This window comes from Hemitrygon akajei, chromosome 4 (assembly GCF_048418815.1).
Source record: "Hemitrygon akajei chromosome 4, sHemAka1.3, whole genome shotgun sequence".
Taxonomy (NCBI): domain Eukaryota; kingdom Metazoa; phylum Chordata; class Chondrichthyes; order Myliobatiformes; family Dasyatidae; genus Hemitrygon; species Hemitrygon akajei.
The window spans coordinates 66,836,400-66,850,285 of record NC_133127.1 but is presented as its reverse complement, the minus strand read 5'-3'; the positions used below and the strand labels follow the sequence as shown (position 1 = coordinate 66,850,285).

Genomic DNA, 13,886 nt, shown 5'->3' with positions numbered 1-13,886 from the left:
CTCCATTGATTCTGGATCTCAGCCTCCTTCTCTGTTGCATTTTCCAACCTATTCTCATCTTACTCTCCCCTATTTGTTCTACAAAGAGAACATTTTTAGTATATATCCACCTGTTTAGCGAATTATCAATAGTTGGTCATTTTGGAAGAGAATGTAACAATGTGATATTTCTAGTTTAATTGAGTGAATTTTCTGCTTTGCCAGCAATTTCATTGATTTTAAAAATGTGCTGCAAAAGCTGAGAGCTGTGTACACCCGGAGATATGATGAAACCGTGGTGGACTGAGCTACTCACCAACAGAATATCTCTGCATTGTGCTTGACAGCTGGCCACTTATTAAGAGATTGTATTTGGAAGCACATTGGAATAAACAACATATTCCTAATGGACGTGCTAATCCTTGGAAAGTGCAGCCTAATGATAGATTGCTGATATATTCCCAAGTCAAGTTCATATTATACAGTGTATAACTCGGAGGGGAGCATGCATTTGGTGGCATCTGCTGCCCAGTTTGTTCTAGGTTGAACAGATTACGACATTGGAAGGTGCCGTTAATGAACTCTTGGCATGTCATTGAAATTCATGATGTTAATGTACAGATTGCAGCTTCAGTGCTCTTTTGGAGATACAATAAATTTTGATTCTGGAACCTGGAGCAACAAACAATTTGCTGGAAAAACTTAGTGGGTTGGGCAGCATCTGTGGGAAGAAGGGAATTACCAATGTTTTGGGTCGAAACCCTACATCAGAACTGAGTGGAGAGGCGAGATGGCCAGTATAACGAAGAGAAGGGGAGTGGCGGGAAAGAATTCTGAGGTAGACTGAAGAGGGGTGTGAGGTTGCAGATAGGAAGCTTTACCTTGACAGCACTCTAATTTACTGACTGACTGTGATTTACCATGTTAATAGAGATCATCTGAAATTCTGCTGTCTGTATTCTAACTCATTCAAGATCATGATGGCATCAGACCTGTGCTTCTCATTTACATTACCTCCTGTTTTTCATGTTCATATCCATGTGTGTATGTCTCCATGAAGCAGCCCATTGCCTACCTGCAACTCCTTTTGATATCTATCCTGCTTTAGTTTTGGCCTCATATGCCTTACATTTTTTTTGCTCCACTGATGTTAACTGTTTTCAGCTGTCTAGATCCTAAACTGTAGGATATCCTTTCTAAACCATTATAATATTCTGAAAGCTATTTCTTAGGCTAGATTCCTAGTCAGCTGTCTTAATATTTTGTCCTGTTTAGAGTTGGATGGTAAGAGAGTCATGATAACAGTACCCTTTGACCTACCATATCAATGCCAAACCTCAAACACCCATTCCAATTTTATAGCATTTGACTTTGATGATTCAAGAGATGAGCTACAAACGTAGATACTTAAGAGTCTATGCCTCTAGTTCAGGCAGTGCATACTAGATTCCAGCCACACTCTGGGTGAACAAATTCTTCCTCAGATGCTCTCTAAATCTCTAAACTCTTCCTTTAAATCTTTGCACTCGGTAGTAGATGTGTCTGGGCTGAGAGAAAGTTTCTTACTATCGGTCCCATCTATGTGTTTGTTAACTGATCTTGGGCAGGTCTTTGAAATCAAATGGCCTCCCTCCTTCCAGCAATTATCTTACGATGATGTCTGTAAGTGCACATACTCATTGTCAATTAAGGACAAGACTGGGTTGATCTCCATAGTCAAACCGCATGCCTACATTCAGGTTTAAGAAGTAATTATCTGAGTATGAAGTGTAACAGTTGAGATGCCAGCAGCTTTGGAGATAATACTACAAAGATCTGCATAAAATTAACTTTTATTCAATGAAATATTTTATTGTACTTGATGTTATTTGTTACTTTTTAGGAACTTGAGTGTCAGTGACATGGTCAGTATTTGTTGCCCATCATTATTTGCCTTTAAAGTTTATGGTGAGCTGCCTAACATGCAAATATAATAATTAGCATTGAAAACCAGCCCCTTGGACCTACTTTGCCATTCTATACAATCTAGCTGATCTGATTTGAAATCTTGGTTTCACATTCCTGCCTGCTAGTGCTCTCGTTGTTTGTGTAGTTCTTTGAATTTGCTATAAGAATTGGCAGAAGCTATTGACCTTACAATAAAAGTTGAGGCTGGGAGCTGTTGCCAGTGCAGCCTGTGTGAGTAACTGCGGTGCTCCTTATAAATGGCACACAATGTGCCCCTGTGAGTGGCTTGTGGAAAGAATACAAGCAGATGGATCAAGATTGTAGAGCTTTGATCTGCTCTGTTGGTTACAAGAGCTCAGTTCGTTCTATTGCAAGCCGTTTTTTTTTACTGTTCAGTACACATGCTGCTATGCTGCAGCTTTCCCACATTGATACCTCAAACTTGGTATGCCTGGGGCCACTTCACAAAACATGGGTTCATCACCCGGCTTGATGGGAAGGATATGCCAGGACATGAAGTTATTGATTTTTGATGCTGCTGACGTTCCATAATCTGTCTAATTTTGTGTAATTATAACACCACAGAAGATAATAATGAGTGCCTGTGTGAGAATGTGGCATCTCCTCGTGGAATCTGCAGCAAGCATTTCTGCTATTGGTGTTGTGAACTGAATGAACTACATGAATCTCCTACATGTAGACTGGCAAGGATAGGGTTCGATGTGTTTATCCCTCCATAGTGTTTAAGAATTTGGCCAGCCTAATCAGTAGTGAGCTACCAAGCCACCCCTTGTGTTGATCATAGAAGTTGTCCACTTAAATAGAACCTGGATCTTTGCTAACTTTTGTGCTTTCTACAGGTTTTGTCAGGTGGCAGAGTAGCGATATGTCTCTAACAAAGAAGGTGTAAAGCACTCCTTCCCTCGGCTAGCTTGCAGGGCAAGGTGACGTGAAGTCATCGGAGCAGGTGGTGGATAATCTTGTGAGCAGCTGGTGCAAATCACAAGTGCTGGTTATGTAACTACTGACGCCAAGCAATCTCTAAAGAGTATCGATAATGGCTGGGGTGTCTTGTAAAGACACTGCCCAGAAGAAGGCAATGGCAAACAACTTCTGTAGAAAAATTTACCAAGGATATTCATGGTCAAGATATGACACGGCACATAATGATGATGACTAGTTTTGTGCAACTTGGAAAAGTATTGACTCATCAGCTGAGGGAAATCAGAGGTGGAAAGGATGGAAACTTCCCTTGCTACGTCAGGAGGCTTCATGGAGTCTGGGGTATCAGGGCTCTTGCCTGTACAGTATGTTGCTGTTACCCAGTTCAGCTGGTAGGGCAGGATGAGTGCAGGGTTTGATGGAATGGCCTGATATGCTTACTCAATCAGGCTGTTGTTTGACTAAACTATGGGGTGTCAGTGCTCCTAGTGTTTGTGAGAAACGTCTCTGCAAGATCAGATGGGCTGGGAGCAACTTTCCAAACTTTATGTTTGGAACCTATTCAATCTTGTGTACCTCTTTCTGTGCCTTTGCACATTACATTCTAACTGTGTGGCTTGCTAACCCTTTAACCTTGCTAGGTTAAAGGTCAACCACTTTGGTGGGTCAAGACCAGTTGAGGACTTCTCTGTTCAGCATTAGTTGTCATGACTAACAATGAATGAGTTATGCGACATAGGCCTGTGTTTGTTACCCGCTCTGACTAATTAAGGGTAAACTACAGTCTCTGCAGTTGCCCTCGTGAACCATTTGCATTCCATCTGTTATATGATAGAATTTATACTTCACTTATTTCTGATACGCCGGCACGCCATTTGTAGCATTATAACTACACTTCTGTTTTTGAAAAAAAAGTTTATTGGCATCCTGTTACTAAGCTGGTTTAAATTGATCATGAATATTTCTTTTTATATCTACCTATTAGGCTGCAAGATCTCGAGGAACTAGGCGAGCTTTCTGCTCACTGGGACACCCTACGCCAAAATGTAACTGTCCACTACCAGCAGATGATTAGCAGCTATCACGAAGTACTCACGGAACTCAGTAAATTCTCAGGTACAAGACACTAGTGCAAGCAATGAATGGAAGGTCCAGGTGTTCAAATGATACTGTTTAGAATGTGCTACACTCTTCTCATGTTTTTGTGGACAGAGAGAAAAGTAGTCCACTTTACCTCCTCAGCAATTGTGAATATACAGTTTCTCATTGATCTGGTTAACTTTGAAAATTAAAGTGAATTTGAATTCTATTCTAACAATCCTGTGATTTTCACATATAACAGTCTCTGAAGTTTACAGAGAATGGTGCGAGAAACAAAAGAAAATCATCTAATAAGTGGCAGTTCTGTGGGTGGAAAATACTTTGTTAATGAGAGAGTTCAGAGGAGAATGGCCAGACTGGTTCAGTCTGACTGGGAGGCAACAGTAACTCAAATAACCAAGCATTACAACAGTTCTTCTGTTAGTTATTTTGTGACTTATTCATCAATGAATGATCTAATTGAACAAAAATCTTTCCTGACGTGTTGGAAATGGACCAAAAAAATAAATTGGGTGGTGTGGGTCAGGGTGTCAAGTTCCCACAGAAGATGGTTTGTGTGGAAAGGAGTTTTATCATAACTTGTTCTGCTATTTTCTTCCATACAGTGGTAACGTAAGTCAAGTTTTGCGAAGTTACGTGGTACTTCAATTAAATTTTGTGGGCACATTTTGAATAGATTTGAAAATATTTTACAAATCAAAATTTGTCTTCTAAAATTTTAACTATATTTGGTCATATCACTTTAATTTGGTCATACTTAATTCTTTTTGAAAATTAATTCTGCTTTGGAAAATAGTAATTCATTTATTCACTTAATGAATATTTAAATGTCAGTTGAATGGTAATGTAATTAACAGAGACTTTAAATCAAATTTATTTTAATGTAGAAGTGACAACAGGTGATCATAATTGATAAGATAGTCAGTAAAACAAAGCCCATCAATAAAATTAGTTTGCTCTACTGAGTTCAATCTTATGTACTTTCTCTAATTTCTCTAAAATGGGGGGAGTAATTAATTATTTAACATTTCATTATCAATATTTTGTGATTTTTTGATGAGTGAAAGCTGAAATAACATTTGAAGGAGACTCTGTAGACTAATGTCACATTTAATAATATGTAGTTTGATATCTGCCTTTGATCGATTATTTTTATACGTCTTAATATTTTTAATGAGCTGCATTATTAAACTGTCAAATATTATGCACTGAAAAATATATTTATTAGCATTAGCATTCAGATGTTGAAAAATGTTTAAAGGTTTGAATTGCCTAGGCACACATTAGATTTTAGTTAGTACAGTCAGCCCTCCTCATCTGCGGGTTCAACCAACCGCGGAGTGGGATAAAAAAAACCCGGAAGCTGTCTCTCTAGCACTCGTTCTTTGAACATGTACAGACTTTTTTTCCTTGTCATTATTCTCTAAACAATACAGTATAACAACTATTTACATAGCATTTACATTGTATTAGGTTCTATAAGTAATCTAGAGATGATTTAAAGTACAGGCAGTCTTTAAGTCAGATTTGTACGTAGGTCGGAGCAGGTACATCCGGTATTATTTAGTGTCAGTTAGTCAAATGTTTGTCTTAGTATATAGTATATATTTTACCTTTCTATGCATATAAAACACTTAAGAAACTTCAATAATCCAGTAATTAAACCACTGTGTTGCTTAGTAATAATTGTAGCTTTCATTAGGGCAGGAACTTAACACGTACTTCATTATTCTCACTTTATCCTTTAAAATTGTTCCGATCGTTGACTGACTTTAGCCTAACACTTTTCCAATGACCGATGGCGTTTCACTTCTTTCCGATCGCTTTATTATTTCCACTTTATTTTCAATTGTGTTCGTTTTCCGTCAACGTAACAGAAACACTGCAGATTCAGCAGCAGCTGCGGGTGGCGGGTCCGGAACTCCCCTGGGTCCTAAAGTCCACCTGCACTGAGACAGGTTAAATAGGGACTTGAGTATCCGCATTTTTTGGTATCCACGGGGGGTCCCGGAACCAATCCCCAATGGATAAGGAGGGCCGACTGTATTATGATTGAGTCACCTTTAGTTCATTCTGGAATCTGCAGAAATTTTGTAAATTGAATTTGTTGATATTTATTAGAATGCCTGATGAATTCCTGTAGTAATAATCATCAGAAGCTGTACATATTTCTTTTGCTTTTCCTGATGCAATGTTACTTTAGATGTTCATTTAATTAAGGAGTGATTTCTGAGCACTTAGCTTTAAGATTTGAATGACATTTTTAAAGATAATCTTTTAAGGGCAATAAATCCAACTATATTTGAGATCTCACCTGCAGACAGATTAGGAGCAAGAGAAGGTCACGTAGCTGCTTGAGACTGCTGTGCTATTTAATAACTCTTGGCAGATAATAGATTATAACTTCAACTACATATGTCTGTTTACCCAGTTGTTTTTCAAGACTCTACTTGACTCTGCCTTAAAATTATTCAATTTTGGAACGCTTCTCCCTATGATGTCCAAGCTGGCCTGTTTTTCTCGCTAGTCCCATCTACCTGCAGCCCCAGAACATAGCCATCCTTACTTCACTCTCCATATTCCTATCCAAATCGCTCTTAAGTATTGCAATTGAATCTGACTCCACCATCTCCACTGGTAGCTCATTCCACACTCGCATCACCCTCTGACTGATGAAGTGCCTCGCTAACCTTACTGACTTAAATTTGAGAAAGAGTCCCAAAGACTCATGGCTGTTTAAAAGAAAAAAAAAATGCCCATCTTTCAGACCTCTCTAGATATTATATTTCAGTCCTTGCCCAGTCTGCCTATTCTTTCCTCATCAATTTCAGATATTAATTTAGAAAACCTTCAGAACTGCTTTGAATATATTTCCAGACTTCCCTAAGTAAGGAGGGAAGAAAGTACCTTTAGTTCCTTCACTGTAAAATGTTAAGGTTTCAGCACACCTTTTATCTCCAATGGCAACCAGAAAAGGTTGGGAGGAAAGAAAAGAACCTTTTAAGCCTACTCTCTGTTTACTGTTAAGTAGCTAATCTTCTATCTGTTCTCTATGTTACTTCCTACAACATTACGTTTTATTTTTCACAGTATCCTTGATGCAACAGCTCAAAGTATAGCACATATTTTGGTTTCTCTTTATCCAAAGCACTGCTTTTCATAGTTTTATATAGTTCTATCACCGCACAGAATATTATTCAAGTCCATCCAATCTCTCTTGATAATGAATATTTTGTGGCGACCCACTTCCTAGCGCACTCGAACCGGCTCACAAATAGACAGCGCGCAGGCACAAAGGCCAGTCCCAAAAGGGCGCCAGGTCTGCTTCACCAGCAAGGGGAAAATCACAGGACTGTGAATACGTGCCCCCTACAGCATCCGCGCACAAGACAGGACTGTGAATACATGCCCCCTACAGCATCCGCGCACAAGACAGGACTGTGAATACATGCCCCCTACAGCATCCGCGCACAAGACAGGACTGTGAATACATGCCCCCTACAGCATCCGCGCACAAGACAGGACTGTGAATACATGCCCCCTACAGCATCCGCGCACAAGACAGGACTGTGAATACATGCCCCCTACAGCATCCGCGCACAAGACAGGACTGTGAATACGTGCCCCCTACAGCATCCGCGCACAGGACAGGACTGTGAATACGTGCCCCCTACAGCATCCGCGCACAGGACAGGACTGTGAATACGTGCCCCCTACAGCATCCGCGCACAGGACAGGACTGTGAATACGTGCCCCCTACAGCATCCGCGCGCAGGACAGGACTGTGAATACGTGCCCCCTACAGCATCCGCGCCCGGGGAGGGCGGGATCAGGAAGGCTTTAAAGCGAGGCCGCGAAGTTCGAATAAAATCTCTTTTGTAACTGTAGTTCATCGACTACGTGTCGTTATTTAAGCACTGCCTGTAGCACACCGCTACAATTGGTGACCCCGACGGCCCAAACGATATTTGGGCCGAAGATGACCAACACCGCATCTGTTCATGCAGTTTTGTTGAAACTGCCAAGATTCTGGACGCTAAGACCTCACCTATGGTTCCAGCAAGCAGAAGCCCAATTCCACATTCGGCAGATAACCCCAGAGGACACGCGTTACTACTACGTGGTGAGCTCCCTCGACCAGGACACAGCGGCCCAGGTTGAGGAGTTCATACAGTCTCCCCCAGCGGACGGCAAATACACAGAATTCAAAGCCCTGCTCATAAGGACTTTCGGACTCTCACGGCGCGAGTGGGCTGCCCGCTTACTGCACCTGGATGGTTTGGGAGACAGGCCTCCATCGGCTTTAATGAATGAGATGTTGTCTCTGGCCGGAGGACACAAGCCCTGCCTCATGTTTGAGCAGGCATTCCTGGAGCAGCTGCCCGAGGACATCCGCCTGCTGCTGTCCGACGCGGATTTCAGCGACCCCTGGAAGGTGGCGGCCCAGGCGGACTTGCTGTGGAACGCCAAGAAGGTGAGTGAGGAGCCCAACGAACAATGGTGCTTCTACCACCAGCGGTGGGGCGCAGAAGCCCGCCGCTGTCGCCCGCCCTGCAAGTTCCCGGGAAACGCCAGGGCCAGCCGTCACTGATGGCTACGGCGGCTGGCCATCGGGATAGCCTCCTGTATGTGTGGGACAAGCGGTCGGGACGCCGTTTCTTGGTCAACACCGGAGCCAAGATCAGCATCTTACCTCCGATGAGTTACGACACCCGCAACAGGGCACCGGGTCCCACCCTGAGGGCCGCGAACGGCAGCACAGTAAGGACCTACGGCACCCGTACGGTGCGGCTGCAGTTCGGCTCCAGCCAGTTCACGTGGGACTTCACACTGGCCGCTGTAGCCCAACCGCTCCTGGGCGCGGATTTTTTGCGGTCTCACAGCCTACTGGTCGACCTGCCGAGGCAGAGACTGGTCCATGCCGAGACCTTTCAAACGTTCTCCCTGGGTGAAGCCCAGTTGCCAGCCCTACACCTAGACTCCATCACGCTGTCCGACAACGACTTCACCAGAGTCCTGGTGGATTTCCCATCAGTTCTGGCATCGCAGTTCACGGCAGCCATGCCCAGTCATGGCATACAGCACCACATCCCGACCCAGGGACCACCCCTCCACGCCCGTGCTCGAAGGCTCCCCCTGGACAAGCTCCGACTGGCGAAGGAGGAGTTCAAGAGGATGTAGGAATTGGGGATCGTACGACGGTCCGACAGCCCCTGGGCCTCCCCCCTGCACATGGTGCCCAAAACGACAGGGGGCTGGAGACCATGCGACGACTACCACAGGCTGAACGAGGCTACAACACCGGACCGCTACCCTGTGCCGCACATTCAGGACTTTGCAGCAAACCTGCACAGTGCAAGGATCTTTTCCAAGGTAGACCTCGTCCGGGGATACCATCAAATCCCGATGCATCCTGACGATGTCCCCAAAACGGCACTCATCACCCCTTTCGGCCTTTTTGAGTTCCTCCGCATGCCGTTCGGCCTGAGCGGTTAATGGACGTGGTGGGCGCGACCTGGACTTCGCTTTCATCTATTTGGACGACATCCTCATAGCCAGCAGCAGTCGTCAGGAGCATCTGTCCCATCTCCGTCAACTCTACGCCCGACTGAGTGAATACGGCCTGACAATCAACCCGGCCAAATGCCAGTTTGGGCTCGACACCATCGACTTCCTGGGCCACAGGATCACTACAGTCGGGGCAACCCCTCTGCCCGCTAAGGTAGATGCAGTCCGCCATTTCCCCCGACCCACCACAATCAAAGGCCTTCAGGAATTCGTGGGTATGGTAAATTTCTACCACCGTTTCCTCCCTTCAGCTGCCCGAATCATGCGCCCCGTGTTCGCCCTGATGTCGGGTAAGGGCAAGGACATTACCTGGGACGAGGAGTCCGCCGCCACTTTCATTAAAACGTAAGAAGCCTTGGCAAACGCTTGGCACCCCAGAACGGACGTCCCTACCGCTCTCACAGTGGACACATCTAACACGGCAGTCGGTGGGGTGCTGGAACAACTCATCGAGGGTCGCTGGCAACCCCTGGCGTTTTTCAGCAAACATCTGCGGCCACCCGAGCTCAAATACAGTGCTTTTGACCAGGAACTGTTGGCGCTATGCCTGGCAATCCGGCATTTCAGGTACTTCTTAGAAGGTAGGCCCTTCACCGCGTTCACAGACCACAAACTGCTTACCTTTACGTTCACGAAGGTGTCCGATCCCTGGTTGTCCCGCCAGCAGCGCCATCTGTCCTACATTTCTGAATACACGACGGATGTTCGGCACGTCTTGGGTAAGGACAATGTCGTGGCGGACGCACTCTCTCGCCCTAACATTCATGCCCTTTCCCAAGGGGTAGACTTTGAGGCGCTGGCAGAGGCGCAGCAGGCAGACGAGGAGATCCCGAGTTACAGAACCGCAGTCTCCGGTTTGCAGCTCCAGGACCTCCCCATAGGCCCAGGTGAGAGGACCCTACTCTGTGACGTCACCACCGGCTAACCCCACCCCGTTGTTCCGGCAAACTGGTGGCGCCGTGTTTTCGACTCCATTCATAACTTAGCGCACCCCTCCATCAGGACAACCGTCTGGATGGTAGCCAACAGGTTCGTTTGGCACGGACTCCGCAAGCAGGTCAGTGAATGGGCCAGAACGTGCATGCACTGCCAGACGGCCAAGGTGCAGCGGCACACCAAACCCCTGCCGCAGCAGTTCCACCCCACCCGCCGGCGTTTCGACACATTCATGTGGATATCGTGGGCCCCCTGTCAGTGTTGTGCGGAGCGCGGCACCTCCTCACTATCGTGGACCGGTTCACAAGATGGCCAGAGGCGATCCCGCTCACCGACACCACCTCTGAATCTTGCGCCCGGGCACTGATCGCCACCTGGATGTCCCGCTTTGGTGTCCCGGCCCACATTACCTTCGACAGAGGTGCCCAGTTCACCTCCAGCCTGTGGTCAGCTATGGCCAGCCTTTTGGGGACACAGCTGCACCACACCACTGCCTACCACCCACAGTCGAATGGACTAGTGGAGCATTTCCACCGTCACCTAAAGTTGGCTCTCATGGCCCGCCTGAAAGGGCCTAACTGGGTGGACGAGCTTCCCTGGGTCCTGCTGGGAATCCGCACGGCGCCCGAAGAGGATCTACACACCTCGTTGGCCGAGTTGGTGTACGACGCACCCCTGGTCGTCCCAGGGGAGTTCATACCAGCCCCGAGGGGGCAAGAGGAAGAACCCACAGCAGTCCTGGGCAGACTACGCGAGAGGCTCGGCAACCTGGCCCCCATACCCACTTCGCAGCATGGGCAGCACCCGCCCTGCGTACCCAAAGACCTGCAGAACTGTAAGTTTGTGTTTGTACGAAGGGGCGGGCATCGGCCACCGCTACAGTGGCCCTACGAGGGGTCGTTTATGGTGATCAACAACAACGGGTCCACGTTCGTGCTGGACATTGGGGGGAAAGAGGAGGTTTTCACGGTGGACCGACTCAAACCGGCCCATGTGGACGTGGCGCAACCGGTCGAGTTTCCGGCACCGTGGCGCAGAGGCAGACCTCCCAAACAGGGTCCGGCCTAGACTGTGGACATTGGGGGGTGTATCGCCGGTTCTGGGGGGGGGTTATGTGGCGACCCACTTCCTAGCGCACTCAAACCGGCTCACAAATAGCCAGCGTGCCGGCATAAAGGCCAGTCCCAAAAGGGCGCCAGGTCTGCTTCACCAACAAAGGGAAAAGCCCGCGCGGGACAGGACTGTGAATACGTGCCCCCTACAGCATCCACGCGCGGGACAGGACTGTGAATACGTGCCCCCTACAGCATCCACGCCCGGGGAGGGCGGGATCAGGAAGGCTTTAAAGCGAGGCCGCGAAGTTCGAATAAAATCTCTTTTGTAACCGCGGTTCATTGACTACGTGTCGTTATTTCAGCACTGCGTGTAGCACACCACTACAATTTGTTAATTAAGGCACCCTCTGTAAAGCCACCATATCCTTCCTGTAGAGTGGCAACCAGAAATGCACACAATACCCCAAATGTAGATTAGCCAAAGTCTTATACAACTGCAACATGACCTCAACTTTTATACTCAGTGCCCTGACTAATGAAGAGAAGCCCACCATACGTCTTCTCCATCACCCTTTCCATTGTGTTGTTACTTTCAGAGAGCTATGGACTTGCATGCTTCGTACATCAATACTCTAGCTTAAACTCTGGGTTTCGCTACCCACGTTTCCAAATGATCTATGTCCCACTGAACCCTCTGATCACCTTCCTCACTGTCAACAACTCCACCAATTTTTCTGTCATCTGCAAATTTGTAAATCAATCCACCTACATTTTTATCCAAATCATTTATATATATCTCAACTCTGATTCTTGTGGGGCGTCACCGGTCACAGTCCCCTGGTCAGAATAACATCTCCACCACTGCATTATGTCTTCTATATCCAAGTAAATATTGAATCCAATCTACTATCTATAATATACAATCTAATCTATTAAGTCTCCATGTACTTTGTGTACCTTAATCTTTTGGATATCGCAGATACTTTACCTTGATCAGTGATTACAGGTGCCTCAAGAGTAAGAAGTTATTACAACAAGGCATGCGGCTACTTACCTATTCAATCCACATTTTAAAATATCTCTCTTTCACTCTCTGTGCATCAAGATCCCAGATACAATACATGCAGGCAGCTGGAGGCCACACTGGCAATGTCAGACAGCAGGTGGGACCGGGAAGACTTAGCCCATCTCCCTCCATGTGGCCTAAATTGCCTGGTGTGTTTTTGATTTGCAGGGTCATCATTCAAACCAAGCTGCAGCAGAGGGGAGAAGAAGCTTGAATTTGTTCCAGTTAACCTGCATTTACAGCGAATGCAAATTCAGAACAGTTCTGCCAGAACAGGTCAGGATATTTTTGTTATATTCATCATTGTCCTGCACTGCAGTTTTTAAATGTTAATGGCCAATATTTCCTTGACATGCAGCAAGATCCCAGATACAATGCATGCAGGCTGATGGAGACCACACTATCAGTATCAGGCAACAGGCTGGGCCCAGGAAAACCTGGCCCATCACAGTGTGATGGGTCAAAAAATGTTTTGTTTGCAGGCCCACCACTGGAAATTCATAAGCCGTGATATGTGCTATTGAATTGGCTTTATATGTATTGAGGCTTGTGGAGGAAACCTCTCAAGTTCAGGGACTTGCTTGGAGAGAGAGTTGAAGTTTGGGATTTGGAGAAGTATGTGGATTTATTCAAAGGTAATGTTAAATGTATTTAAAATTACTGTAATGATCATTTTAATGTTGTGTATTTTGTTGACCTTAAAAAATAAATTGAAAATGTTATCTTCAACTTTCCTCTGAACGCTGTAAAGGGCTGAAGAAGAAGAAATTTGATAGGCGAGGGGAGTGCACCTGGGAGACAGGGAAGGAGGAGGGACTTCAGAGGGAGGTGATGGGCAGGTTAGGAGACGAGCAGGAGCAACAGGGGAGGCAGCATATGGAATTGAAAAAGAGAGAAGAGGCGGGGGGAGAAATGACTAGAGGTTAGCCAAGTCATGGTTCATGCTGTCATGTTGGTGGATACCCAGATGAAATATGAGGTATTACTCCTCCAACCTGGTGGTGGCAGTAGAGGAAGCCATGGACCAACATGTCGGAATGGGAATGGGAGGTAGAATTAAAATGTGTGGACATGAGAAAATCCCACTCTTTGCAGCAGACAGAGCAAAGGTGACCAACGAAATGGACCCCAATCTATATTGGTTCTCACCGATGTAGAGGAGACTACACCAGGGAGCAGAAATGACCCTAACTGACACCCAGATGAAGTGTTGCCTCACCTGGAAGCCCTTTGCTCTGTCCACCACACTTCATTGCTCACTTTCACTCTGTCCATCCCATTCCAAACAATCC

At 46.0% G+C, this 13,886-nt stretch overlaps 1 protein-coding gene across 11 annotated transcripts in view; it reads left to right on the top strand.

The window, feature by feature from the left end:
• The window catches only part of inpp4b (inositol polyphosphate-4-phosphatase type II B), an 801,341-nt gene that overhangs the window by 673,604 nt on the left and 113,851 nt on the right, over positions 1-13,886 (top strand). For all 11 annotated transcript variants that reach the window (XM_073042760.1, XM_073042761.1, XM_073042759.1 and 8 more), the window contains 2 exons: positions 3,854-3,984; positions 12,763-12,870. In XM_073042760.1, the coding sequence (XP_072898861.1) occupies positions 3,854-3,984; positions 12,763-12,870 (239 nt within the window). The remainder of the gene's footprint in view (positions 1-3,853; positions 3,985-12,762; positions 12,871-13,886) is intronic.